The 22779-nt window shown below is 38.7% G+C and overlaps 1 protein-coding gene across 5 annotated transcripts in view; it reads right to left on the reverse strand.

Moving 5' to 3' along the window:
* HERC2 (HECT and RLD domain containing E3 ubiquitin protein ligase 2) overlaps nucleotides 1-22779 on the reverse strand; it is a 253596-nt gene that overhangs the window by 200816 nt on the left and 30001 nt on the right. For all 5 annotated transcript variants that reach the window (XM_088024974.1, XM_088024976.1, XM_088024975.1 and 2 more), the window contains exon 4: nucleotides 2861-2998. In XM_088024974.1, coding sequence (XP_087881100.1) covers nucleotides 2861-2998 — 138 coding nt within the window. The remainder of the gene's footprint in view (nucleotides 1-2860; nucleotides 2999-22779) is intronic.

Here is a 22779-nt window from a genome sequence, read left to right on the forward strand (position 1 = left end):
ATAATTAAGAGCAGAAACAATGAGAATGAAAATGGAAAAAACAATAGAGAAAAATCAATAAGACAAAGAACTGGTTCTTTCAAAAGATCAATAAACTATCACACCTCTAAGCAGGACTGACAAAACACAAAAAGAGAATAAACATCAATTACCAATATCAAGAAAGAAACAGGATCTACGTACAATTAGAAGCAACGAGGGAACAACTCTACACATATAAATTAGACAACTTAGACAAAATGGACTGATTTCTCAAAAAATACAAACTACCTCAACTCAGCAAATATGAAACAGATCACGTAAACTGCCATACAACTATTAAGAAAACTGAATTCATAACTTTAAGAATCCCAAAAAGGAAATCACAAGGTCCAGATTGCTTCACTGGAGAATGTTACCAAATATTAGGACAGAATTAACATAGATTCCAAACAATCTCTTCTGGAAAATAGAAAAGGAAATACCTCACAATTCATTTTAAGAGACTAGTATTAGCAAAACCAAACAGAGAAAATACAAAAAAAAAAAATTACAGAATATTGTCCTCATGAATACAGGCACAAAATCCTTATCAAAATATTAGTAAGTAGAATTAAGCAATATTTAAAAAGAATTATACATCACCACCAAGTGGTATTTATTCCAGGATTGCAAAGCTGGTTTAACAGTCAAAAATCAGATCCTTCATATTAATAAACTAAATGGAAAAAAAAAAAAATCACATGACAAATCAAGTGATGCAGAAAAAGCATTTGTTTGACAAACCTGAACACTCATTCATGATAAAACCTCTCAGGAAACTGGAATAGATAGGAACTTCCTCACCATTATAAAAAGCATCTACAAAAACACATTAACATTATACTTAACAATGAAAAGACCGAATGTTTTCCCCCTAAGATCAGGAATAAAGTAAGGTTATCCTCACCACTCTTATAAAACATAGTAAAGAAGTTCTAGCCAGAACAATAAGGCAAAAAAATGTAATAGAAGGCACATAGATTGAAAAGGGAGAAATAAACTGATTGTCTATGCAGAAAATCCAAAAAAATTTCCTAGTCAATTCAGCAAGGTTGCAGGACACAAGATAAACATATAGAAATAAATTGTATTTCTATATACTAGCAATGAACACATGGGTATTAAATTATCCAAAAGTTATTTAACAATTTTTTTAATTTAACAATTTATATGGAAAGGCAAAGGACCTAGAATTGCTAGAACAATACGAAAAAAGAAGTGTGAAGAAGAACCAGGCTATCTGATTTCAAGACTTACTCTTAGCTACGGTAATAAAGAGTGTGGTGTGGGCAGAGAGATACACACATGGATTAGTAGAACAGAAAAGACAAACAAGAAACAGACCACACAAGTATACCCAACTTGTTCTTGACAAAGGTGCAGAAGCAATTCAATGGTAGAAAGTTAGCCTTTTCAACAAATGGTGCTGGAGCAATTAGTTATTATAAGCAAAAAAAAAAAAAAAAAAAAAAAAGCTTGACCTAAACCTCACATTGCACACAGAATTTAACTCAAATGGAACAGGAACATATAAGTAAAACATAAAACTACAAAACTTTTAGGAAAAAACATAGGGGAAAATCTTCAGGCTGGTAGGCTAGACAAAGAGGAGGAGAAGAAACAGAGGAAGAGGAGGACGAAGAAGAAAAAGGAGGAGGAGGAAGAAGCAAAATCCGCACTGAACTTTATCAAAATTTTAAAACTTTTGCTGCACTTAAGACACTGTTGAGAGGATAAAAAGATACGCTATGAACTGAGAGAAATTATTTGCAAACCATATATAAGACAAAGGACTAGTATCTGGAATATATGCAGAACTCCAAAAACACAACAGTATAAAGAAAAAGAAAAATCTAACTAGAAAATGGGCAAAAGACATGAACAGGTATTCCACTGAAAAGACAAAGATGGTAAACAGCCACAGGACACTCCAAATTAAAACCACAATGAGGTATCACCACACACCTAACACAATGGCTAAAATTTTTTAAAAAGTGACAACACCAAATGATGATGAGGACACAAAGAAACAGAATCACTCATACGTTGCTGGTAGGGATAAAATGGTGTAGCCACTGTGGAAAAGTTTGCCAGGCCCTCAAAAAATTAAACAGAGAACTTCCACATGATCCACCAATTCTATTCCTTGGTACATATACAAATAATTGAAAGCAGAACTTGGGTATATACACAAATTACTGAAAGCAGAACTTATGTATACTTACACTCATACCAGCATTATTCAAAATAGCTAAAAAGTGGAAGCAACATAAATGCCCATCCATGGATGAATGGATAAACAAAATGCAATATATACATATAATGGAATACTAGTCAACCTTTAAAAAGAAGGAAATTCTGACACATAGTACAACATGGATGAGCCCTGAAGACATTATACTAAATAACGAAATAAGCCAGACATAAAAGGACAAATACTATATGACTGCACTTACACCAGGTAACTAGACTAGTCAAAATCCTAAAGACAGAAAGTAAAATTGTAACAAGTCTCCAGGGGCTAAGAGTAGAGAAGAAAGAGGAGTTACTGTTTAATAAGTACGGAGTTTCACTTTGGGAAGATGAAAAGGTTCTGCATATGGATGGTGGTGGTGATTACAAAACAATGTGAACATGTTTAATGTCCCTGAACTGTATACATAAAAATGCTTGAAACAGTAAATTGTATGTTATGTAGAGTTTACCATAATATGAAAAAATTTTAAGTTAAATTTTTAAGAATTCTATAACAACAACAACAAAAAAATCCATCTACGATATCTAGAAAAGAAGTGCCAGATCAAGCTTTCCAAAGTACTAGAATCTCAGTTCGTAATACCTGGTTGCTTGCCCCATACCCAGCTCTCTAGGATTGATTTGGCCCTACATGCAGGTGCAGGAGTTTCTTCTTCATCTTTTTTCTCTTTGTCATTCAGATCTTCTTTCTTTGTTCCACTTTGAGTATCAACACCATCATCTGGAAAATCAAAATTAAAAAAAATTCTATAAATTCCTTTTCAAAATGTAACATCCACTTGTCAGTCTCTTTGCAAAGTCCCTCCCAGAAATGGAAAGGTTAAGCTACAATATACATCATTAGTTGAATATTTGATGATTAAAAGAAAATTAATATGAATCATCACCACAAGATACAGTGTGATTTATGAAGTAATGAATGGTTTAGTGACCCTTTTAACAAAGAAATCAATGTATCATTCAAATTCTTCTTTGAAGCAGATCTCCTAAAGTATTTCATCAATTTCCTACTACATTTCACAACTAATAAATTTAGTCTTTGATACTACCTAGTTGAATTTCATGTGAACTGCTTTTATCCAGTGATCCCCAATTGCTGTGTCCAAAAGAAGGGAGGATGTGAAATGGTAGCATGATTCAAAAACCATTTTCAACTCTATATATTGCCCAACGCCAGCAACTGAGAACCACTGCTACACAGGACCACTACCACGGACAAAATATAATTCAGGAGCTTTGGGACACACAAAAAAAGCTGAAAACCATGATATTGGGCCACTGACAATTTAAAGTTTCAGTCAAGAACAAATGTCATGGGGGGCGGAGCAAGATGGCGGAGGAATAGGAGACCTAGATTTCGTCTGGTCTCAGGAATTCAGCTGAATAGGGATCAAGCCATTCTGAACACCTACAAACTCAACAGGAGATCAAAGAAGAGAGTAGCAACAACTATCTGAACAGAGAAGCGACCACTTACTGGAAGGTAGGACGTGCAGAGAAGTGAATCCGAGGCGATATTCGGGGGGATAGACGGCGGGGGAGGGGCCTCCGCCGGCCGCTGCTGGCAAGTGCTAGAGCCACGGAGCACAAAATCGGAACTTTTAGAAGTCGGCTCCACTGAGGGACATCGCTCCAGTGGCTAAACGGGGGTGGAACCCTCACGGGACAGTGGGGTCTCAGGACCCTTGGGGTCACAGAAAGACCGGGGGAGCCTGAGTGCGCCAGAGCTCCCAGGTATCAGAGCGGGGAAGCCGGCTGCAGAGACCGAGCCGAGGCGCAGGCTCTGAGCTCGGGGTTGCCATAAACTGTGATCCGCGGCCCAGTCGGGCCACTGCTCCTCCAGCAGGGACCCAACAAGCGGCAAATCCGGGGAGACTCCCCTTCCTTCCCGGGTAGGAGCGGCGCAGGAACGCACGGCAGGGATCTGCTGGGTTTGGAGACTCCACACGGGATCGGGTGCCAGAGATACAAACGCTCGGTCCAGGCCGGGTGAGCACGGAGAGCGGCCGGAGACCAGGGACACGGGAGTGACTGCTTTTCTCTGGGGGCACACTGAGGAGCGGGGCCCCGAGTTCTCAACTCCTCCGGGCGGAGATTGGGAGGCCACCATTTTTGCCCTGGTCCTCCAAGGCTGTACGGAGAGCTTGCAGGGAACAAAAGCTCCTGAGATCAAACCCGAGCAGCTTGCTTAGCCCGGACCGACAAGGGCAGGGCAATTCAGCCTCCGGCAAAGACATTTGGAAACCACAGCAACAGGCCCCTCCCCCAGAAGATCAGCACGAACAGCCAGCAAGCCAAGACCAAGTTTACCGATCAAGGAGAACGGGAGAACTCCAGCACTAGGGGAATACTGCACATAGAATTCATGGCTTTTTTTTACCATGATTCATTAGTTCATCAAACTTAATTTTTGTTAACTGTTTTTTTTTTCTTTTTCTTTTTCCCTTTTTCAACCAACATCTTATCAATCTCTTTTAAAAAAAAAAAAACATTTTTTATTTTTCATTTATAGAGTCATATTTTATCCCTTCATAGTACTTACCCTTATTTTTGGCATATATATATATATATATAAGTTGTTCTCTCTTTAAAATTTTGAGATACAGTTTCTTCTAACAGATAAAAATATACCCTAAATCACTAGTGTATGGTTCTGTTCTAGTCTCTTGCCTGATCACATTCTCTCCCTTTTTTTTTTTTTAAATCTTCTTTCTTTTTTCAAACAACTTCTTATCTTATCAAGTCCTTTTACAAAATCTTTTATAATTTTCATCTTTACAGTCATCTTCTATCCCTTCATTATATCAACCCTTATTTTGTACATATATGTCTTACTTCCTTTAAAATTTTAGGAGGCACTTTTTTCTAACAGACCAAAATACGCCCAAAATCTAGTGTGTGGCACTGATCTATGCACTAGCCTGATCATATTTGATCACATTCTGCTTTTTTTGTATTGTTCTGTTTTTGTTTTTATCCTTTTTCTTTTTTTTTTCTTTTTCTCTTTCTTTCCCTTTCTTTTCCCCTGGTTTCAGGTCTTTTCTGATTTGTATACAGTATATTTCCTGGGGACGTTGTAAACCTGTTAGCATTTTGTTCTCTCATTCATCTATTCTCCTCTGGACAAAATGACAAGACGAAAAAAATCAACTCAGCAAAAAGAACAAGAGGTAGTACCGTCAGCCAGGGACCTACTCAATACGGACATTAGTACGATGTCGGACCTAGAGTTCAGAATCATGACTTTAAAGATACTAGCTGGGCTTGAAAAAAGCGTGGAAGTTATTAGAGAAACCCTTTCTGGAAAAATAAAAGAACTAAAATCTAACCAAGTCGAAATCAAAAAGGCTATTGATGAGGTGCAATCAAAAATGGGGGCACTAACTGCTAGGATAAATGAGGGATATAGAAGACCAAATGATGGAAAATAAAGAGGCTGAGAAAAAGAGGAAGAAACAACTACAGGATCACGAGGGCAGAATTTGAGAGATAAGTGATTCGATAAGACGAAACAACATTAGAATAATTGGGATCCCAGAAGAAGAAGAAAGAGAGAGAGGGGCACAAGGTATATTGGAGCAAATAACAGCAGAGAACTTCCCTAATGTGAGGAAGGAAACAGGCATCAAAATCCAGGAGGCACAGAGAACCCCTCTCAAAATCAATAAAAATAGGTCAACACCCCGACATCTAATAGTAAAACTTACGAATCTCAGAGACAAAGAGAAAATCCTGAAAGCAGCTCAGGAGAAGAGATATGTAACCTACAATGGTAAAAATATTAGATTGGCAACAGACCTATCCACAGAGACCTGGCAGGCCAGAAAGGACTGGCAAGATATCTTCAGAGCACTAAACGAGAAAAATATGCAGCCAAGAATACTATATCCAGCTAGGCTGTCATTGAAAATAGAAGGAGAGATAAAAAGCCTCCAGAACAAACAAAAACTAAAGGAATTTGCAAACACGAAACCAGCCCTCCAAGAAATATTGAAAGGGGTCCTCTAAGCAAAGAGAGAGCCTAAAAGCAGCAAAGATCAGAAAGGAACACAGACAACATACAGTAACAGTCACCTTACAGGCAATACAATGGCACTAAATTCATACCTTTCAATAGTTACCCTGAATGTAAATGGGCTCAATGCCCCAATCAAAAGACACAGGCTATCAGATTGGATTAAAAAACAAGACCCATCCATATGCTGTCTGCAAGAGACTCATTTTAGACCCAAAGACACCCCCAGATTGAAAGTGAGGGGGTGGAAAACCATTTACCATGCTAATGGACACCAAAAGAAAGCTGGGGTGGCAATCCTTATATCAGACAAACTAGATTTTAAAACAAAGACTGTAATAAGAGATGAGGAAGGACGCTATATCCTACTTAAAGGGTCTATCCAACAAGAAGATCTAACAGTTGTAAATATCTATGCCCTGAACATGGGAGCAGCCAATTATATAAGGCAATTAATAACAAAAGCAAAGAAACACATTGACAACAATACAATAATAGTGGGGGACTTTAACACCCTCCTCACTGAAATGGACAGATCATTTAAGCAAAAGATCAACAAGGAAATAAAGACTTTAAATGACACACTGGACCAAATGGACTTCACAGACATATTCAGAACATTCCACCCCAAAGCAACGGAATACACATTCTTCTCTAGTGCCCATGGAACATTCTCCAGAATTGATCACATCCTAGGTCACAAATCAGGTCTCAAACGGTACCAAAAGATTGGGATCATTCCCTGCATATTTTCAGACCACAGTGCTTTGAAACTAGAACTCAATCACAAGAGGAAAGTCGGAAAGAACTCAAATACATGGAGGCTAAAGAGCATCCTACTAAAGAATGAATGGGTTAACCAGGAAATTAAAGAAGAATTAAAAAAATTCATGGAAACCAGTGAAAATGAAAACACAACGGTTCAAAATCTTTGGGATACAGCAAAGGCAGTCCTGAGAGGAAAGTATATAGCAATACAAGCCTTTCTCGAGAAACAAGAAAGGTCTCAAATACACAATCTAACCCTACACCTAAAGGAGCTGGAGAAAGAACAGCAAATAAAGCCTAAACCCAGCAGGAGAAGAGAAATAATAAAGATCAGACCAGAAATCAATGAAATAGAAACCAAAAGAACAGTAGAACAGATCCACGAAACTAGGAGCTGGTTCTTTGAAAGAATTAACAAGATTGATAAACCCCTGGCCAGACTTACCAAAAAGAAAAGAGAAATGACCCAAATCAACAAAATCATGAATGAAAGAGGAGAGATCACAACCAACACCAAAGAAATACAAACAATTATAAGAACATATTATGAGCAACTCTATGCCAGCAAATTAGATAACCTGGATGAAATGGGTGCATTCCTAGAGATGTATCAACTACCAAAACTGAACCAGAAAGAAATAGAAAACCTGAACAGACGTATAACCACTAAGGAAATTGAAGCAGTCATCAAAAATCTCCCAAGAAACAAAAGTCCAGGGCCAGATGGCTTCCCAGGGGAATTCTATCAGATATTTAAAGAAGAATTAATACCTATTCTCCTGAAACTGTTCCAAAAAATAGAAATGGAAGGAAAACTTCCAAACTCATTTTATGAGGCCACCATTACCTTGATCCCAAAACCAGACAAAGATCCCATCAAAAAGGAGAATTACAGAGCAATATCCTTGATGAACATGGATGCCAAAATTCTCGCCAAAATACTAGCCAATAGGATCCAACAGTACATTAAAAGGATTATTCACCACGACCAAGTGGGATTTATCCCTGGGCTGCAAGGCTGGTTCAACATCCGCAAATCAAACAACGTGATACAGTACATTAACAAAAGAAAGAACAAGAATCATATGATCCTCTCAATAGATGCAGAAAAAGCATTTGACAAAGTACAGCATCCTTTCTTGATCAAAACTCTTCAGAGTATAGGGATAGAGGGTACATACCTCAATATCATAAAAGCCATCTACGAAAAACCTACAGCGAATATCATTCTCAATGGGGAAAAGCTGAGAGCTTTTCCCCTAAGGTCAGGAACATGGCAGGGATGTCCACTCTCACCACTGCTATTCAACATAGTATTAGAAGTCCTAGCCACAGCAATCAGACAACAAAAAGAAATCGAAGGCATCCAAATCGGCAAAGAGCAAGTCAAACTCTCACTCTTTGCAGATGATATGATACTGTATGTGGAAAACCCAAAAGACTCCACCCCAAAACTGCTAGAACTCATATAGGAATTCAGTCAAGTAGCAGGCTATAAAATCAATGCACAGAAATCAGTGGCATTCCTATACACCAACAACAAGACAGAAGAGAGACAAATCAAGGAGTCCATCCCATTTACAATTGCACCCAAAACCATAAGATACCTAGGAATAAATTTAACCAAAGAGGCAAAGGATCTGTACTCAGAAAACTATAAAATACTCAGGAAAGAAATTGAAGAAGACACAAAGAAATGGAAAAACGTTCCATGCTCATGGATTGGAAGAACCAACATTGTGAAGATGTCAATGCTACCTAGAGCAATCCACACATTCAATGCAATCCCCATCAAAATACCATCCACTTTTTTCAAAGAAATGGAACAAATCATCCTAAAATTTGTATGGAACCAGAAGAGACCCCGAATAGCCAGAGGAATATTGAAAAAGAAAAGCAAAGCTGGCAGCATCACAATTCCGGACTTCCAGCTCTATTACAAAGCTGTCATCATCAAGACAGTATGGTACTGGCACAAAAACAGACACATAGATCAATGGAACAGAATCGAGAGCCCAGAAATGGACCCTCAACTCTATTGTCAACTTATCTTTGACAAAGCAGGAAAGAATGTCCAGTGGAAAAAAGACAGTCTCTTCAACAAATGGTGTTGGGAAAATTGGACAGCCACATGCAGAAGAATGAAACTGGACCATTTCCTTACACCACACACAAAAATAGATTCCAAATGGTTGAAAGATCTAAACGTGAGACAGGAGTCCATCCAAATCCTAAAGGAGAACACAGGTAGCAACCTCTTCGACCTCAGCCGCAGCAACTTCTTCCTAGAAACATCACCAAAGGCACAGGAAGCCAGGGCAAAAATGAACTATTGGGATTTCATCAAGATAAAAAGCTTTTGCACAGCAAAAGAAACAGTCCACAAAACCAAAAGACAACCGACAGAATGGGAGAAAATATTTGCAAATGACATATCAGATAAAGGGCTAGTATCCAAAATCTATAAGAACTTATCAAACTCAACACCCAAAGAACAAATAATCCAATCAAGAAATGGGCAGAAGACATGAACAGACATTTCTCCAAAGAAGACATCCAAATGGCCAACAGGCACATGAAAAAGTATTCAACATCGCTCGGCATCAGGGAAATCCAAATCAAAACCTCAATGAGAGACCACCTCACACCTGTCAGAATAGCTAAAATTAACAAGTCAGGGAACGACAGACGTTGGCGGAGATGTGGAGAAAGGGGAACCCTCCTACACTGTTGGTGGGAATGCAAGCTGGTGCAACCCCTCTAGAAAACAGTATGGAGGTTCCTCAAACAGTTGAAATTAGAGCTACCATTCGATCCAGCAATTGCACTACTGGGTATTTACCCCAAAGATACAAATGTAGGGACCCGAAGGGGTACGTGCACCCCAATGTTTATAGCAGCAATGTCCACAATAGCCAAACTGTGGAAAGAGCCAAGATGTCCATCGACAGATGAATGGATAAAGAAGATGTGGTATATATACACAATGGAATATCATGCAGCCATCCAAAGGAATGAGATCTTGCCATTTGCAACGACGTGGATGGAACTGGAGGGTGTTATGCTTAGTGAAATAAGTCAATCAGAGAAAGACATGTATCATATGACCTCACTGATATGAGGAATTCTTAATCTCAGGAACAAACTGAGGGTTGCTGGAGTGGTCGGGGGTGGGAGGGATGGGGTGGCTGGGTGATAGACATTGGGGAAGATATGTGCTATGGTGAGCGCTGTGAATTGTGTAAGACTGTTGAATCACAGATCTGTACTTCTGAAACAAATAACGCAACATATTTTAAGAAAAAAAAAAGAAAAAGAAGAAGATAACAGGAGAGGAAGAATGAAGGGGAGTTAGTCAGAGGGGAGACGAACCAGGAGAGATGATGGACTCTGAAAAACAAATTGAGGTTTCTAGAGGGGAGGAGGGTAGGGGGATGGGTTAGCCTGGTGATGGGTATTAAAGAGGGCACATTCTGCATGGAGCACTGGGTGTTATGCACAAACAATGAATCATGGAACACTACACCAAAACAAATTATGTAATATATGGTGATTAACATAACAATAAAAAATTAAAAAAAAAAAGAACAAATGTCATGAAACTCCTTACACACAGCAAATAAAGACAAAACCTAACCTTGAAGTATAAATGTGTCCTATCCTAGAAGGCCCTTACTAAATGAATTATTTTTTTTTAAGATTTTATTTATTTATTCGACAGAGAGAGACACAGCGAGAGAGGGAACACAAGCAGGGGACGTGGGAGAGGGAGAAGCAGGCTTCCCACCAAGCAAGGAGCCTGAGGCAATGCTCAATCCCAGGACCCTGGGATCATGACCGGAGCCGAAGGCAGACGCTTAACAAGACTGAGCCACCCAGACGCCCCAAATGAATTATTTTCTAAATGATAAATAGAAATATACATCTAAATCTGTGAAAGAGATTGTATCATATTACAAACAGTAAGAAGTATCTAAAAATAACTGAAACCAACAAGTAACAAATATCAAGAAACTCCTGCAATTTATAAGAGAAATATCAGATATCAAACAGAAGGAATCCCAAATGACTAATGTTATGAAGAGATACTCAAATTCTGTTTAGAAAAATATAAATTGAAACAATGAAATATTACTCTACATTCAGCAAATTGGCAATTGTTAAAAAGCTAAAATATAAGCTCCAAGACAGGATTTTTTTTCCCATTTCATCTGGTTTTGTTCACTGATAAATCCCAAGTGCCTAGAACAACACATGCCAGAAAATAAGCTTTTGATGATCTGTCTGATAATAATGTCAAGTGTCAGTGAAAATGCGGAGCTGAGGACATAAACCTTCAGGCACAGCTGGCCAAGGGGGTAGACTCCACGCAACCAGAATGGAGAGTAATCAGGTGCCTCTGAGTTACATGCAAGGTCCTCTAATCCCTTCCAGGGGCTATGCTCACAGAACTCCCATATAGGCCCACAATTAGGAGGATGCAGAGGACAGAAACCCACAGCAGTCCAATGCACTATGAATACGACTTAAAAATACAGTACTAAATGGCAAAGGGAACAAACTCAGGCTAAAGAACCACACATTCCATTTACACAAACTAAAAATGCATGCACATTAACACTAAAATGTTTCATGATGATACAAACACATTAGAAAGGAAAACATTTTAAAAGATGGATTTGAAAATGGTGTGCTAGGAACCATGAAGCATAATTAACTCAATCCTCAGTTCCTGAAGCTGAAGAAAGGACCTTTACCACTGGTACACTTCATGTGTCCCATTCTTTCAATCTCCTGCCACAGCTATGACTAAGAGTACCTCTCTTATTTACAGAAGTATCCAACTGGGCATTAAATACAGATTTTTTTTTTTTTTTTTTTTTGGTAACATGTTCAAGTCCTAACCTCCAGTACCTATGAGTGTGACCTTATTTGCAAACAGGGTCTTTTCGAGGATGATCAAATTAAGAAGTCATTAGGGTGGGCCCTAATCCAATACAACTGGTGTCCTTACAAAAAGAGGAAATGTGAACACGGATATACACAGAGGAAAGACAATGTGAAGACATGGGGAGAAGGCAGCCATCTAGAAGCCAAGGAGAGAGGTAAAACACAGCCTTTTCTCATAACCCTCAAAAGGATACAACCCTGCTGACACCTTGATTTCAGACCTGTAGCCTACAGAACTGTGAGACAATATGTTTCTGTTGTTTAAGCTTCCCAGCCTGCAGTAGTCTGTTACAGCAGCCCTAGGAAACTAATACAAATACTCCTCCTTAGCACCCTCAGAGATGTCTTCACTGAAGAGGCTTTAGGAACTTCCTCTCATGCCCCCTGGAGTCTCTGGACCACCTACGATGACATGTTGCCTACAGGCTTCAGATGCAAGAAAATGCCCTTCCCAGCCCTGCACTATACATCATTAGAGTGGAAAATTATAGCCATATACTGAGCTTTTCTGAAAACAGAGGCTCCCAAAGACCCTGAGCCTGTAACCCTCCACACCCAGCTCCCCACTATGCTTTGGGTCATGGAAGCAGCATCCCACAAGCTTGATTTAAAAAAAAAAAAAAAAAAAAAAGACCCAATCATATGCCATCTTTAAAAAACTCATTTAATATATAATGATACAAAGCAATTAAAAGTAAATGGGTGGGGAAAATATATACCAAGAAACACTAATCAAAGAAAGTTGAAATGGCTATATTAATGAGACAAAACAAACTCCACAGCAAAGAAAATTACCAGAGATAAACAGGAAAAACATAAATAAAGGGGTAAATTCACCAAGAAGACAAAACAATCTTACACGTGTATGAAACCAACAATAAGGCCTCAAAACACAAAATGAGAACTGAAAAGAAAGACAGACAAATCCACAATTATATTAGAGATATCAACACTACCCTCTCAGTAACAGAACAAGTAGAAAGAAAACCAGCAAGAATAAAGAACTGAACTTCATGATCATCGACCAAAAGGATGCAATCAATATTTTACACATTGAGCCACCCAACTACAGCAGAATATCATTTTTTTTAAGATTTTATTTATTTATTTGACAGAGAGATCACAAGAGAGGGAACACAAGCAGGGGGAGAGGGAGAAGCAGGCTCCCTGCTGCTGAGCAGGGAGCCCGATGCGAGGCTCAATCCCAGGACCCTGGGATCATGACCTGAGCTGAAGGCAGACAGTTAACAATTGAGCCACCCAGACGCCCCCAGAATATCATTCTAAAAAAAAAAATGACACCTTGATTTCAGACCTGTAGCCTACAGAACTGTGAAGTTACATACTGACTATTCAACGAGTCAGACCACATCTTAGGTCATAAAACAAATCTTAACAAATTTAAATGAGTTGATATCAACCACATTAAGCATGTGTCCTCTCCATATGCCATTAAACCAGAAATGAATAATAACAGAAAGATGACTAGACAATGTCAAAAGACTTGCAAATTAAACAACACATTTCAAAGTAATGCACAGGTGTCAGTGGAAATGTAATTAAATATTAAATAAATTTTTTAATTAAATGAAAATACATCAAAATTTGTGGGGTGCAGTCAAAATAGTGTTACAGGGAGATTTGTATTATTAAAAGCTTATGTTAGCAAAGAAAAAAAGGTCTGAAGTCAACAATCTAAACTTCTACCTTAAGAAACTAGAAGGAGAAAAGCAAAATAAACCAAAAGCAAGCAGAAAGGGGAATAATGAAGAGCAGAAATCAATAAAACTGAAAACAGGAAAACAGAAAACAAATCAATGAAACTAAGAGCTGATTTGTTGAAAAGATCAATAAAATTGATAAACCTTGCACAAGACTAGTGGGGAGAAAAAAGACAGTAATTAACAAATATCAGGAATGAAAGAGGGCTATCTCTACAACCTGTGCAGATCTTAAAAGGATAAGAGAATACTACGTCAACACTAAACACAGAAATTCAACAAGTTAGTTGATACAGTCCAATTCCTCAAAAACCACAAACTATCAAAACTCACCCAAGAAGAACTGGGTAAGTTAAACAGTATAATAACTATTCAAGAAATTTACTTCAGAATTTAAAACCTTTCAAAATAGAAACCTCAAGACCTAGAAGGTTTCAATGGAGAATTCTACTAAATATTTACAGAAGAAATTTATACCAATTCTACACAATCTCTTCCAGAAAATGGGAGGAGGAACATTTCCCAACTTATTTTACAAAACCAGTATTACTCTAACACCAAAACTAGACAAACAAGAGTACAGCTGACCCTTGAACAACAAGGGGGTTGGGGTGCCAACTCCCTGCCTGTTGAAAATCCACACATAACTTTGGACTCCCCAAAAACTTAATTACAAATATAGCCTACTGCTGACCAGAAGCCTTACTGATAACATAAACAGCCAATAAACACACGTGTTGTATATGTATTATATATTGTATCCTTACAATAAAGTAAGCTACAGAAAAGAAAATGTTAGGAAAACCATAAGGAAGAGAAAATACATTTACAGTACTGTAAATTACCTGCATAGAAGCAGACAGGCACAGTTCAAACTCATGCTGTTCAAGGTCAATCATACTAAAATACAGCTATAAATAAATACCCCTCATGAACATACACGCAAAATTCTCAACAGAATATTAGTAAACTGAATCCAGCAATAAAGAATAATACACTATAAACAAGAGGAGTTTATCCCAGGAATACAATGCTGGTTCAATATTTGTAAATCAATCAGTGTAATCCCCCACAGAAATAAGAATCACTTAATTTGAGAAACACGACAGAGGATCATAGGGGAAGGGAGGGAAAAATGAAACATGATGAAACCAGAGAGGGAGACAAACTGTAAGAGACTCTTAATCTCAGGAAACAAACTGAGGGTTGCTGGAGTGGAGGGGGCTGGGAGGGATAGGGAGGCTGGGTGATAGACATTGGGGAGCGTATGTACTATGGTGAGTGCTATGAATTGTGTAAGACTGATGAATCACAGACCTGCACCCCTGAAACTAATAATACATTAACATATAGTTAATTTAAAAAAATTTAAAAAAAAAAGAATCACTTGATACTACTGATGTAGATAAGGAATAACGTAAAGATGTCCATTTCTCTTCACCCCTATTTGATACTGTACTGGAAGTCCTAGTTAAGGCAGTAAGACAAGAAAAGATAAAAACTGTTCCTCTTCACAAACTACATGATTGTCTTCAAGAAAATCCCAAGAAATCTACAAAAAAAAAAAAAACACTGCCTAGTGAGTTTATCAAGATCATAGGAGACAAAGTCAATACACAAAAATGTAATAAATAGTATCATCTACATACTATTTTCTACGTAACAGACATAATGCAGAAGTTATACCATGTAATATCAATGTACAGTTGGAAACTAAAAAAATTTTTAAACATTTATAACAGCTCCAAAAGAAGTACTTAGGTACACACTAACAAAAATACAGCACACTTAGGAAATGTATGTTGTAAAGTACAAAATCCTGATGAAAGAAATAAAACACTACCTAAATAGAGATATACTATGTTTATGAAATGAAAAATAAAACATAGTAATGATGTTAACTCTCCCCAAACTGATCTATAGATTTAGCACAATATCAATCAAAAACCCAGCAAGGGGCGCCTGGGTGGATCAGTTGTTAAGCGTACGCCTTCGGCTCAGGTCATGATCCCAGAGTCCTGGGATCCAGCCCTGCATCAGGCTCCTGCTGAGCAGGAAGCCTGCTTGTGTTCCCTCTCTCACTTGTCTCTCTCTATCAAATAAATAAAAAATCTTAAAAAAAGAAAACCAGCAAGATTTTTTGCAGATATCAGATAAGCTGACTTTTTTTTTTTTTTGGTGCCATTAATAAAGGAATAGACACATATCAATAAAACAGACTGGAAAGTCCAGGAATAATCACAAACAAAATGAGTCAATTCATTTTGACAAAATACAAAACCAATTCAATGGGAAAAGGACAGTATTAGAAAAACTGGATGTCCATATGCAAAAATAAAAAAACTTCAACCCCAACCTTACACTTTATACAAAAGTTAACTCAAAATGGACCAAAGATCTAATAATAAAATGAAAAACTATAAAACTCTTAGAAGAAATTATAGAAGAAAATCTTTGTTACCCGACACTAGGCAAAAAAATTCTTAGACATGAGATCAAAAGCACAATCCATAAAAGAAAAAATTAGAAAATACACATTAAGAGAATAAAAAATGAGGTACTAGACTGATGAGAGAAAATATTTATAAATCATGTATCCAAGAAAGGACCTGGAATGAAAATACAAACCATAAAAAATTCTCAAAACTGAACAAAAAGAAAGCAAACAACCTAATTCACCAATTAATAAAAAGATGTAAACAGAAACTTCACCAAACAGGATATAAAGATGAAAAATAAGCACATGAAAGGGTATTCAACATCATTTGCCATTAAGGAAATGCAAACTAAAACCATTGATGAGCTCATCCTACATAATTATAAGAATAGTTAAAATTAAAAGTACTGATAATACCAAGTGCTAACAAGGATACAGAACAGGCACTAACACACAGTGCTGGAGGGAAGGCAAAATGATAAAGCCACTTTGGAAAACAATTTGGCAGTTCTGTATGAAATGAAACCTGCATCTACTACATAGTCCAACAATCACACTACTAGGTATTTATCCTAAAGAAATGGAAACTATATTCATGAAAAATTTGTACAGAAATGTTCATAGCACCATTATTATAATTACCAAAAAAATGGTAACAACCAAAATGTCCTTTAGTAGGTGAATGGATTAATACACTGTGATACATTCAAATTATGGAATAGTACTCAGTAATAAAAAGAACTGTTGATACACACAACAATATGGATGAATCTTAAAGACACAACTAGTGAGTAAATGAAGCCAACTTTAAAATGTTATATAATAGGGATTCAGAGGAAGATGATGGAGGAGTAGGGGACCCTAGTTTCGTCTGATCCCTGGAATTCAGCTAGATAGCTATCATTCTGAACACCTGTGAAATCAACTGGACATCTAAGAAAATAATTGCTGTAATTCTACAGATAGGAAAGTGACCACTTTTTACAAGGCAGGAAGTGCAGAGAAGTCAATCTGATGTGATAAATCAGAAGATAAACTGCGTGGGGAGGGAGCCTCCGCAAGCTGGCTACAGGAAAGTGATATAGCAGTGGAGGCGAAACCAGAACTTATAGAAGTTGGATTGGGAGATGTCCCTGCCTGAAAGGTGCTCAGGTGGCAAAGCGCAAAATCCTAGGTGGGACAGTGTGGTCTCAGGATCCCCAGGGTCACAGAAAGAATGGGGGACCTCAGTGTGGGAGAGTTCCTAAGCATCAGAGTAGGGAAGCCAGCTGTAATCAGGGAGCCCAGGGGTGGGCTTTCAGCTCACTGTTGCCATAAACCCCAAACTGCAGCACGGTTGGGCGACCACTCTCTGAGCAGGGGCCCCGCAAGTAGCAGAACCAAGGTAAGACCCTCCTCCTTCCCCTGGGAGGAGGTGGAGGTGCGTGCCAAAGGAGTCTGCAAAGTTTGGAGACTCAAACCAGAGGCCGGTACCTGTGATAAAAACACTGTCACAAACTGGGTGAACACAGAGTAAGAAGGGAAACCATGGAGACAAAAGTGATTGACTGCTTTTCCCTGAGGGCGCATTGAAGAGTGAGGGCTGAAATCTTTCAGCTCCTGGAGATGGGGCACTGACATTTTTATTTTCATCCTTTAAAGTGGTGGGAAAAGCCTTCAGGGAACAAAAGCCACATGGAGCAATCTGGAGCCACTTATACTGAGCCCGGCCCCCTGGCAAGAGGGGTGCAATTCTGCCCCAGCAAAGACACCTGAGAATCAGCACAACAGGTCCCTCCCCCAGAAGATCAACAAGAAAATCTGGTTAAGACCAAGTTTACCAATTATACACAGAACTGCAAAACTCTAGTTCTACGGGAAAAGAGTATGTAGAATTCATCGTTTTTTCTGATGATTCCTTATTCTTTCAATTTTTTTCTTTATATCTTTTCAAATGATTTCTTATCAACTCTTTTAAGACTTTTTTAATTTTCATTTTTATAGTAACATTCTATCCTTTCATTGTATTTAATTTTATTCCTGTATATATATTTTTTTTCTTTACAATTTAGGGATGTAGTTTTTTCTAACAAACAGACCAAAATATACCTAAGAAGCTAGTGCAATTGCTCTGTTCTGTTCACCTCTCTGACTACATTCCATCTTTTTAAGTCTTTCTTAATTTTTGTTTTAGTTACATTCTATCCTTTCACTGTATTTAATAAGTTATTCTTTCTTTACATTCTGGGATCGAGTTTTCCAACAAATAGACCAAAATACACACAAGATCTAGTGTATTGCTCTATTTGTTCAGCTGTCTGATTATATTCCCTTTTATTATTTTTTTGTTGTTGGTTTCTGGTTTCTTACGATTTGTTTAGTGTATAATTCTCTGGGTTCATTGTTGCTATTTCAGTATTTTGGTATCTCCTTCCTCTATTCTTCTCTGAACAGAATGACAAGACAGAAAAAAATCACCTCAAAAAAAGAGAACAAGAAGCCATACTGACTGCCAGGGACCTAATCAGAATGGAATATAAGTAAGATGACAGAACTAGGGTTCAGAATACCAATTATAAAGATACTAGCTGGTCATGAAAAAAGGACATAAGACACTAGACGATCCCTTCATGGAAAAGTAAAAGAACTAATATCTAACCAAGTCAAAATCAAAAAGGCTATTAATGAGGTGCAATCAAAAAGGGAGGCTCTAACTGCTAGGATAAATGAGGCAGAAGAGAGAATTAGGGATACAGAAGACAAAATGATGTAGAATAAAAAAGTTGAGAAACAGAGAGAAACAATTAGTGGATCATGAAGGGATAATTCAAGAGATAAGTGAACCATAAAGCGAAACAATATTAGAATAATTTGGTCCCAGAAAAAGAGGAAAGAAAGAGAGAGGAGCAGCAGGTATATTTGAGCAAATACACCTGAGAACTTCCTGAATCTGGGGAAGGAAACAGGCATTCAAGTCCAGGAGGGAGGGAGAACCTCTCTCAAAATCAATAAAAATAGGTCAACAACTCAACATTTAATAGTGAAGCTTGCAAATTTCAGAGACAAAAGAGAAAATCATGAAAGCAGCTTGGGACAAGAGGCCCTTAACCTAAAAGGGTAGAATCATAAGACTGGCAGCAGACCTATCCACAGATACCTGACAGGCCAGAAAGGGCTGGCATGATACATTCAATGTGTAAATGGGGAAAATATGCACCAAAAATACTTTATCCGGCAAGGCTGTCATTCATAATACAAGGAGAGATAAAGAGTTTTCAGGACAAACAGAAACTAAAGGAATCTGTGAACACTAAGCCAGCCCTGCAAGAAATATTAAAGGAGATCCGTTAATCCAAGAGAGAGCACAAAAGTAACACAGACCAGAAAGGAACAGAGACAATATATAGAAACAGCGACTTTATATGTAATACAATGGCACTAAATTCATACCCTTCAGCTGTTACTCTGAATGTAAATGTTTTAAATGCCCCAATCAAAAGACAAAGGGTAACAGATTGGATAAAAAAGCAAGACCCATCGATATGTGGTCTGTAAGAGATTCATTTTAGGCCCAAAGACACATCTAAATTGAAAGTGAGGGGGATGTAAAATCATTTATCATGCTAATGGACATCAGAAGAAAGCTGGAATAGCAATCCTTTTATCAGACAAAGTAGATTTTAAACCAAAGACTATAACAGGAGATGAGGAAGGACACTTAATCATTATTAAAGGGTCCATCCAGCAAGTTCTAACAATTGTAAGTATTTATACCCCTAATTTGGGAACAGCCAATTATATAAACTAATTAATACCAAAACTGAAGAAACACATTGATAATAACCCAAGAATAGTAGGGGACTTTAACACCCGACTCACAGAGATGGAAAGATGATCTAAGCAGAAGATCAACAAGGAAACAAGGGCTTTGAATGACACACTGGACCAGATGGATTTCACCGATATATGCAGAGGATTTCATCCTAAAGCAACAGAGGACACATTCCTCTTCAGTGCACGTGGAACATTCTCCAGAATAGATCACATACTGGGTCACAAATCAGGTCTCAACTGGTACCAAAACACTGGGATTATTCCTTGCATATTTTCAGGTGGCAATACTTTGAAACCTGACTCAGTCACAAGAGGAAATCTGGAAGGAACACAGATACATGGAGGTTAAAGAGCATCCTACTAAAGAATGAAGGGGTCAACCAGGAAATTAAAGAAGAATTTAAAAAATTCATGGAAACAAAGGAAAATGAAAACACAAATGTTCAAAACCTCCGGGATACAACAAAGGCAGTCTTAAACGAGAAGTATATGGCAATACAAGCCTTTCTCAAAAAACAACAAAGGGGGGCACCTGGGTGGCTCAGTTGGTTAAGCGACTGCCTCCAGCTCAGGTCATGATCCTGGAGTCCTGGGATCGAGTCCCACATCGGGCTCCCTGCTCGGCAGGGAGTCTGCTTCTCCCTCTGACCCTCTTCCCTCTCGTGCTCTCTATCTCTCATTCTCCCTCTCTCAAATAAATAAATAAAATCTTTAAAAAAAAAAAACAACAACAACAACAAAGGTCTCAGTTACAGGGGAAAAGACGGTGGAGGAGTAGGGGACCCTATTCCAACCGGGCCCTGGAATTGAGCTGGATATCTACCAGGCCACTCTGAACACCCACGAAATCAGCCTGAGATGTAAGAAGATAGATCTGGATCTCTATGAATAGAATATTGCAGGCGGTTGGTTTTGAGGTACGAAGCAGGGAGCCGTGATTCTGCAGGCAGATACAAGAAGATAAACGAAAGGGGGAGGGAGCCATAGGGATCCTGCACTGCCAGTGCGGGAAAGCCTCCGGGGCTAGGAACAGGGCACAGACTCACACACCAGTAGAGACACGGAGAGGACATTAGGGCAGCCCACCACGCCCAGTGGAATCTGGACTGGCAGGGCCACACATGCGAACTGGGGGCGGCTGGCAATTTTAGAAGCACAAAAGGCAGAGATGTGCCTCGACCTGGAGGCGAGGACTGGAAGCGCTGCTGAGGGGTGCACAACCCAAGATGCTCCAGTTTATACCAGCAGAGGCAGAAACAGAGATACTATTGCCTGGAGAGCTCATTGAAGAATAGACTGCGATCTCTCTGCTCTGAGGCAGAAAGTTGGAAAGTCTCTTCTGCTCTAACTCTCAGAAGAGACGTGGAAAGCCACCAAGAAAAGCTGCCAAAGAACAAAAGCCCCAAAAAAACGGTTTTCACTGAGCCCATCCCCCACCACAGGGGGCAGGGCAACTCTGCCCAAACAGAGTTGGCTTAGTAACAGCACAGCAGGCCCCTTCCCCAGAAGACAGACTGGGAAAACAAGAGGCCGAAAGCCCCAAGGTCCCTATAAAACAGGTGTATCATACTTGGGTTGTGGTCAATAATTCAGACTCTGTACATTCCCTCAACCACCCCTCAACAGAATGACTAGCAGGAGGAACACCCAAAATAGGAAAGACTCAGAGACTGTGATTTCTGCCACAGATTTACAAATGGATACAGATATAACCAAGATGTCGGAAATGAAATTCAGGGTAGCAACTCTGAAGACAATAGCTAGAATGGAGAAATTGATTGATGGCAACATAGTCTCTAAGGGCAGAAATGAAAGCTGAACTGGCAGAACTTAAAACTGCTATCAATGAGATCCAATCTAATCTAGATACTCTAACAGCTAGGGTAAAAGAGGAAGAAGAATGAATTAGTGATCTACAATACCAATTGATGGAAAAAAAGGAAAAACAGGAGGCCTGGGAAAAACAGCTTATAATCCATGAAAACAGAATTAGAGAAATAAGTGACACCAAAAAACGTTCCAATGTCAGAATTACTGGGATCCGAGGGGGTGGAGAGAGAGAAAGGACTAGAAGATATACTTAAGCAAATCATAGCTGAGAACTCCCCTAATCTGGGGAATGAAACAAACATTCATGTCCTAAAGCCAAAGAGGACGCCTCCCAAGATCAAGAAAGACAGACCAATGCCCCTGCATGTAATATTAATACTGGCAAATCTTAGAACCAAGTAAACCATCTTAAGGGCAGTTAGGGGAAAGAGATTCCTTACGTATAGAGGGAGGAACATCAGAATAACATTAGACCTATCCACAGAAACCTGGCAAGCCAGAAAGGGCTGGCAAGACATATTCAGGGTACTAAATGAGAAGACCATGCAGCCAAGAAAGAATATTTTATCCAGCAAGGCTGTCATTTAGAATGGATGGAGAGATACAGAGCTCCCAAGACATGCAGAAACTGAAAGAACATGTGACCACTAAGAAGGCCCTGCAAGATTGCACTACTGGGTATTCACCACAAAGATACAAATGTAGGGATCCGAAGGGGTACGTGCACCCTGATGTTTATAGCAGCAATGTCCACAATAGCCGAACTGTGGAAAGAGCCAAGATGTCCATCGACAGATGAATGGATAAAGATGTGGTATATATACACAATGGAATATTATGCAGCCATCAAAAGGAATGAGATCTTGCCACTTGTAACAACGTGGATAGAACTGGAGGGTGTTATGCTGAGTGAAATAAGTCAATCAGAGAAAAACATGTATCATATGACCTCACTGATATGAGGAATT

Source organism: Eumetopias jubatus, unplaced genomic scaffold (assembly GCF_037043125.1).
Source record: "Eumetopias jubatus isolate StellerSeaLion01/CBP00866 unplaced genomic scaffold, mEumJub1_p1.0 scaffold_7, whole genome shotgun sequence".
Classification (NCBI taxonomy): Eukaryota; Metazoa; Chordata; class Mammalia; order Carnivora; family Otariidae; genus Eumetopias; species Eumetopias jubatus.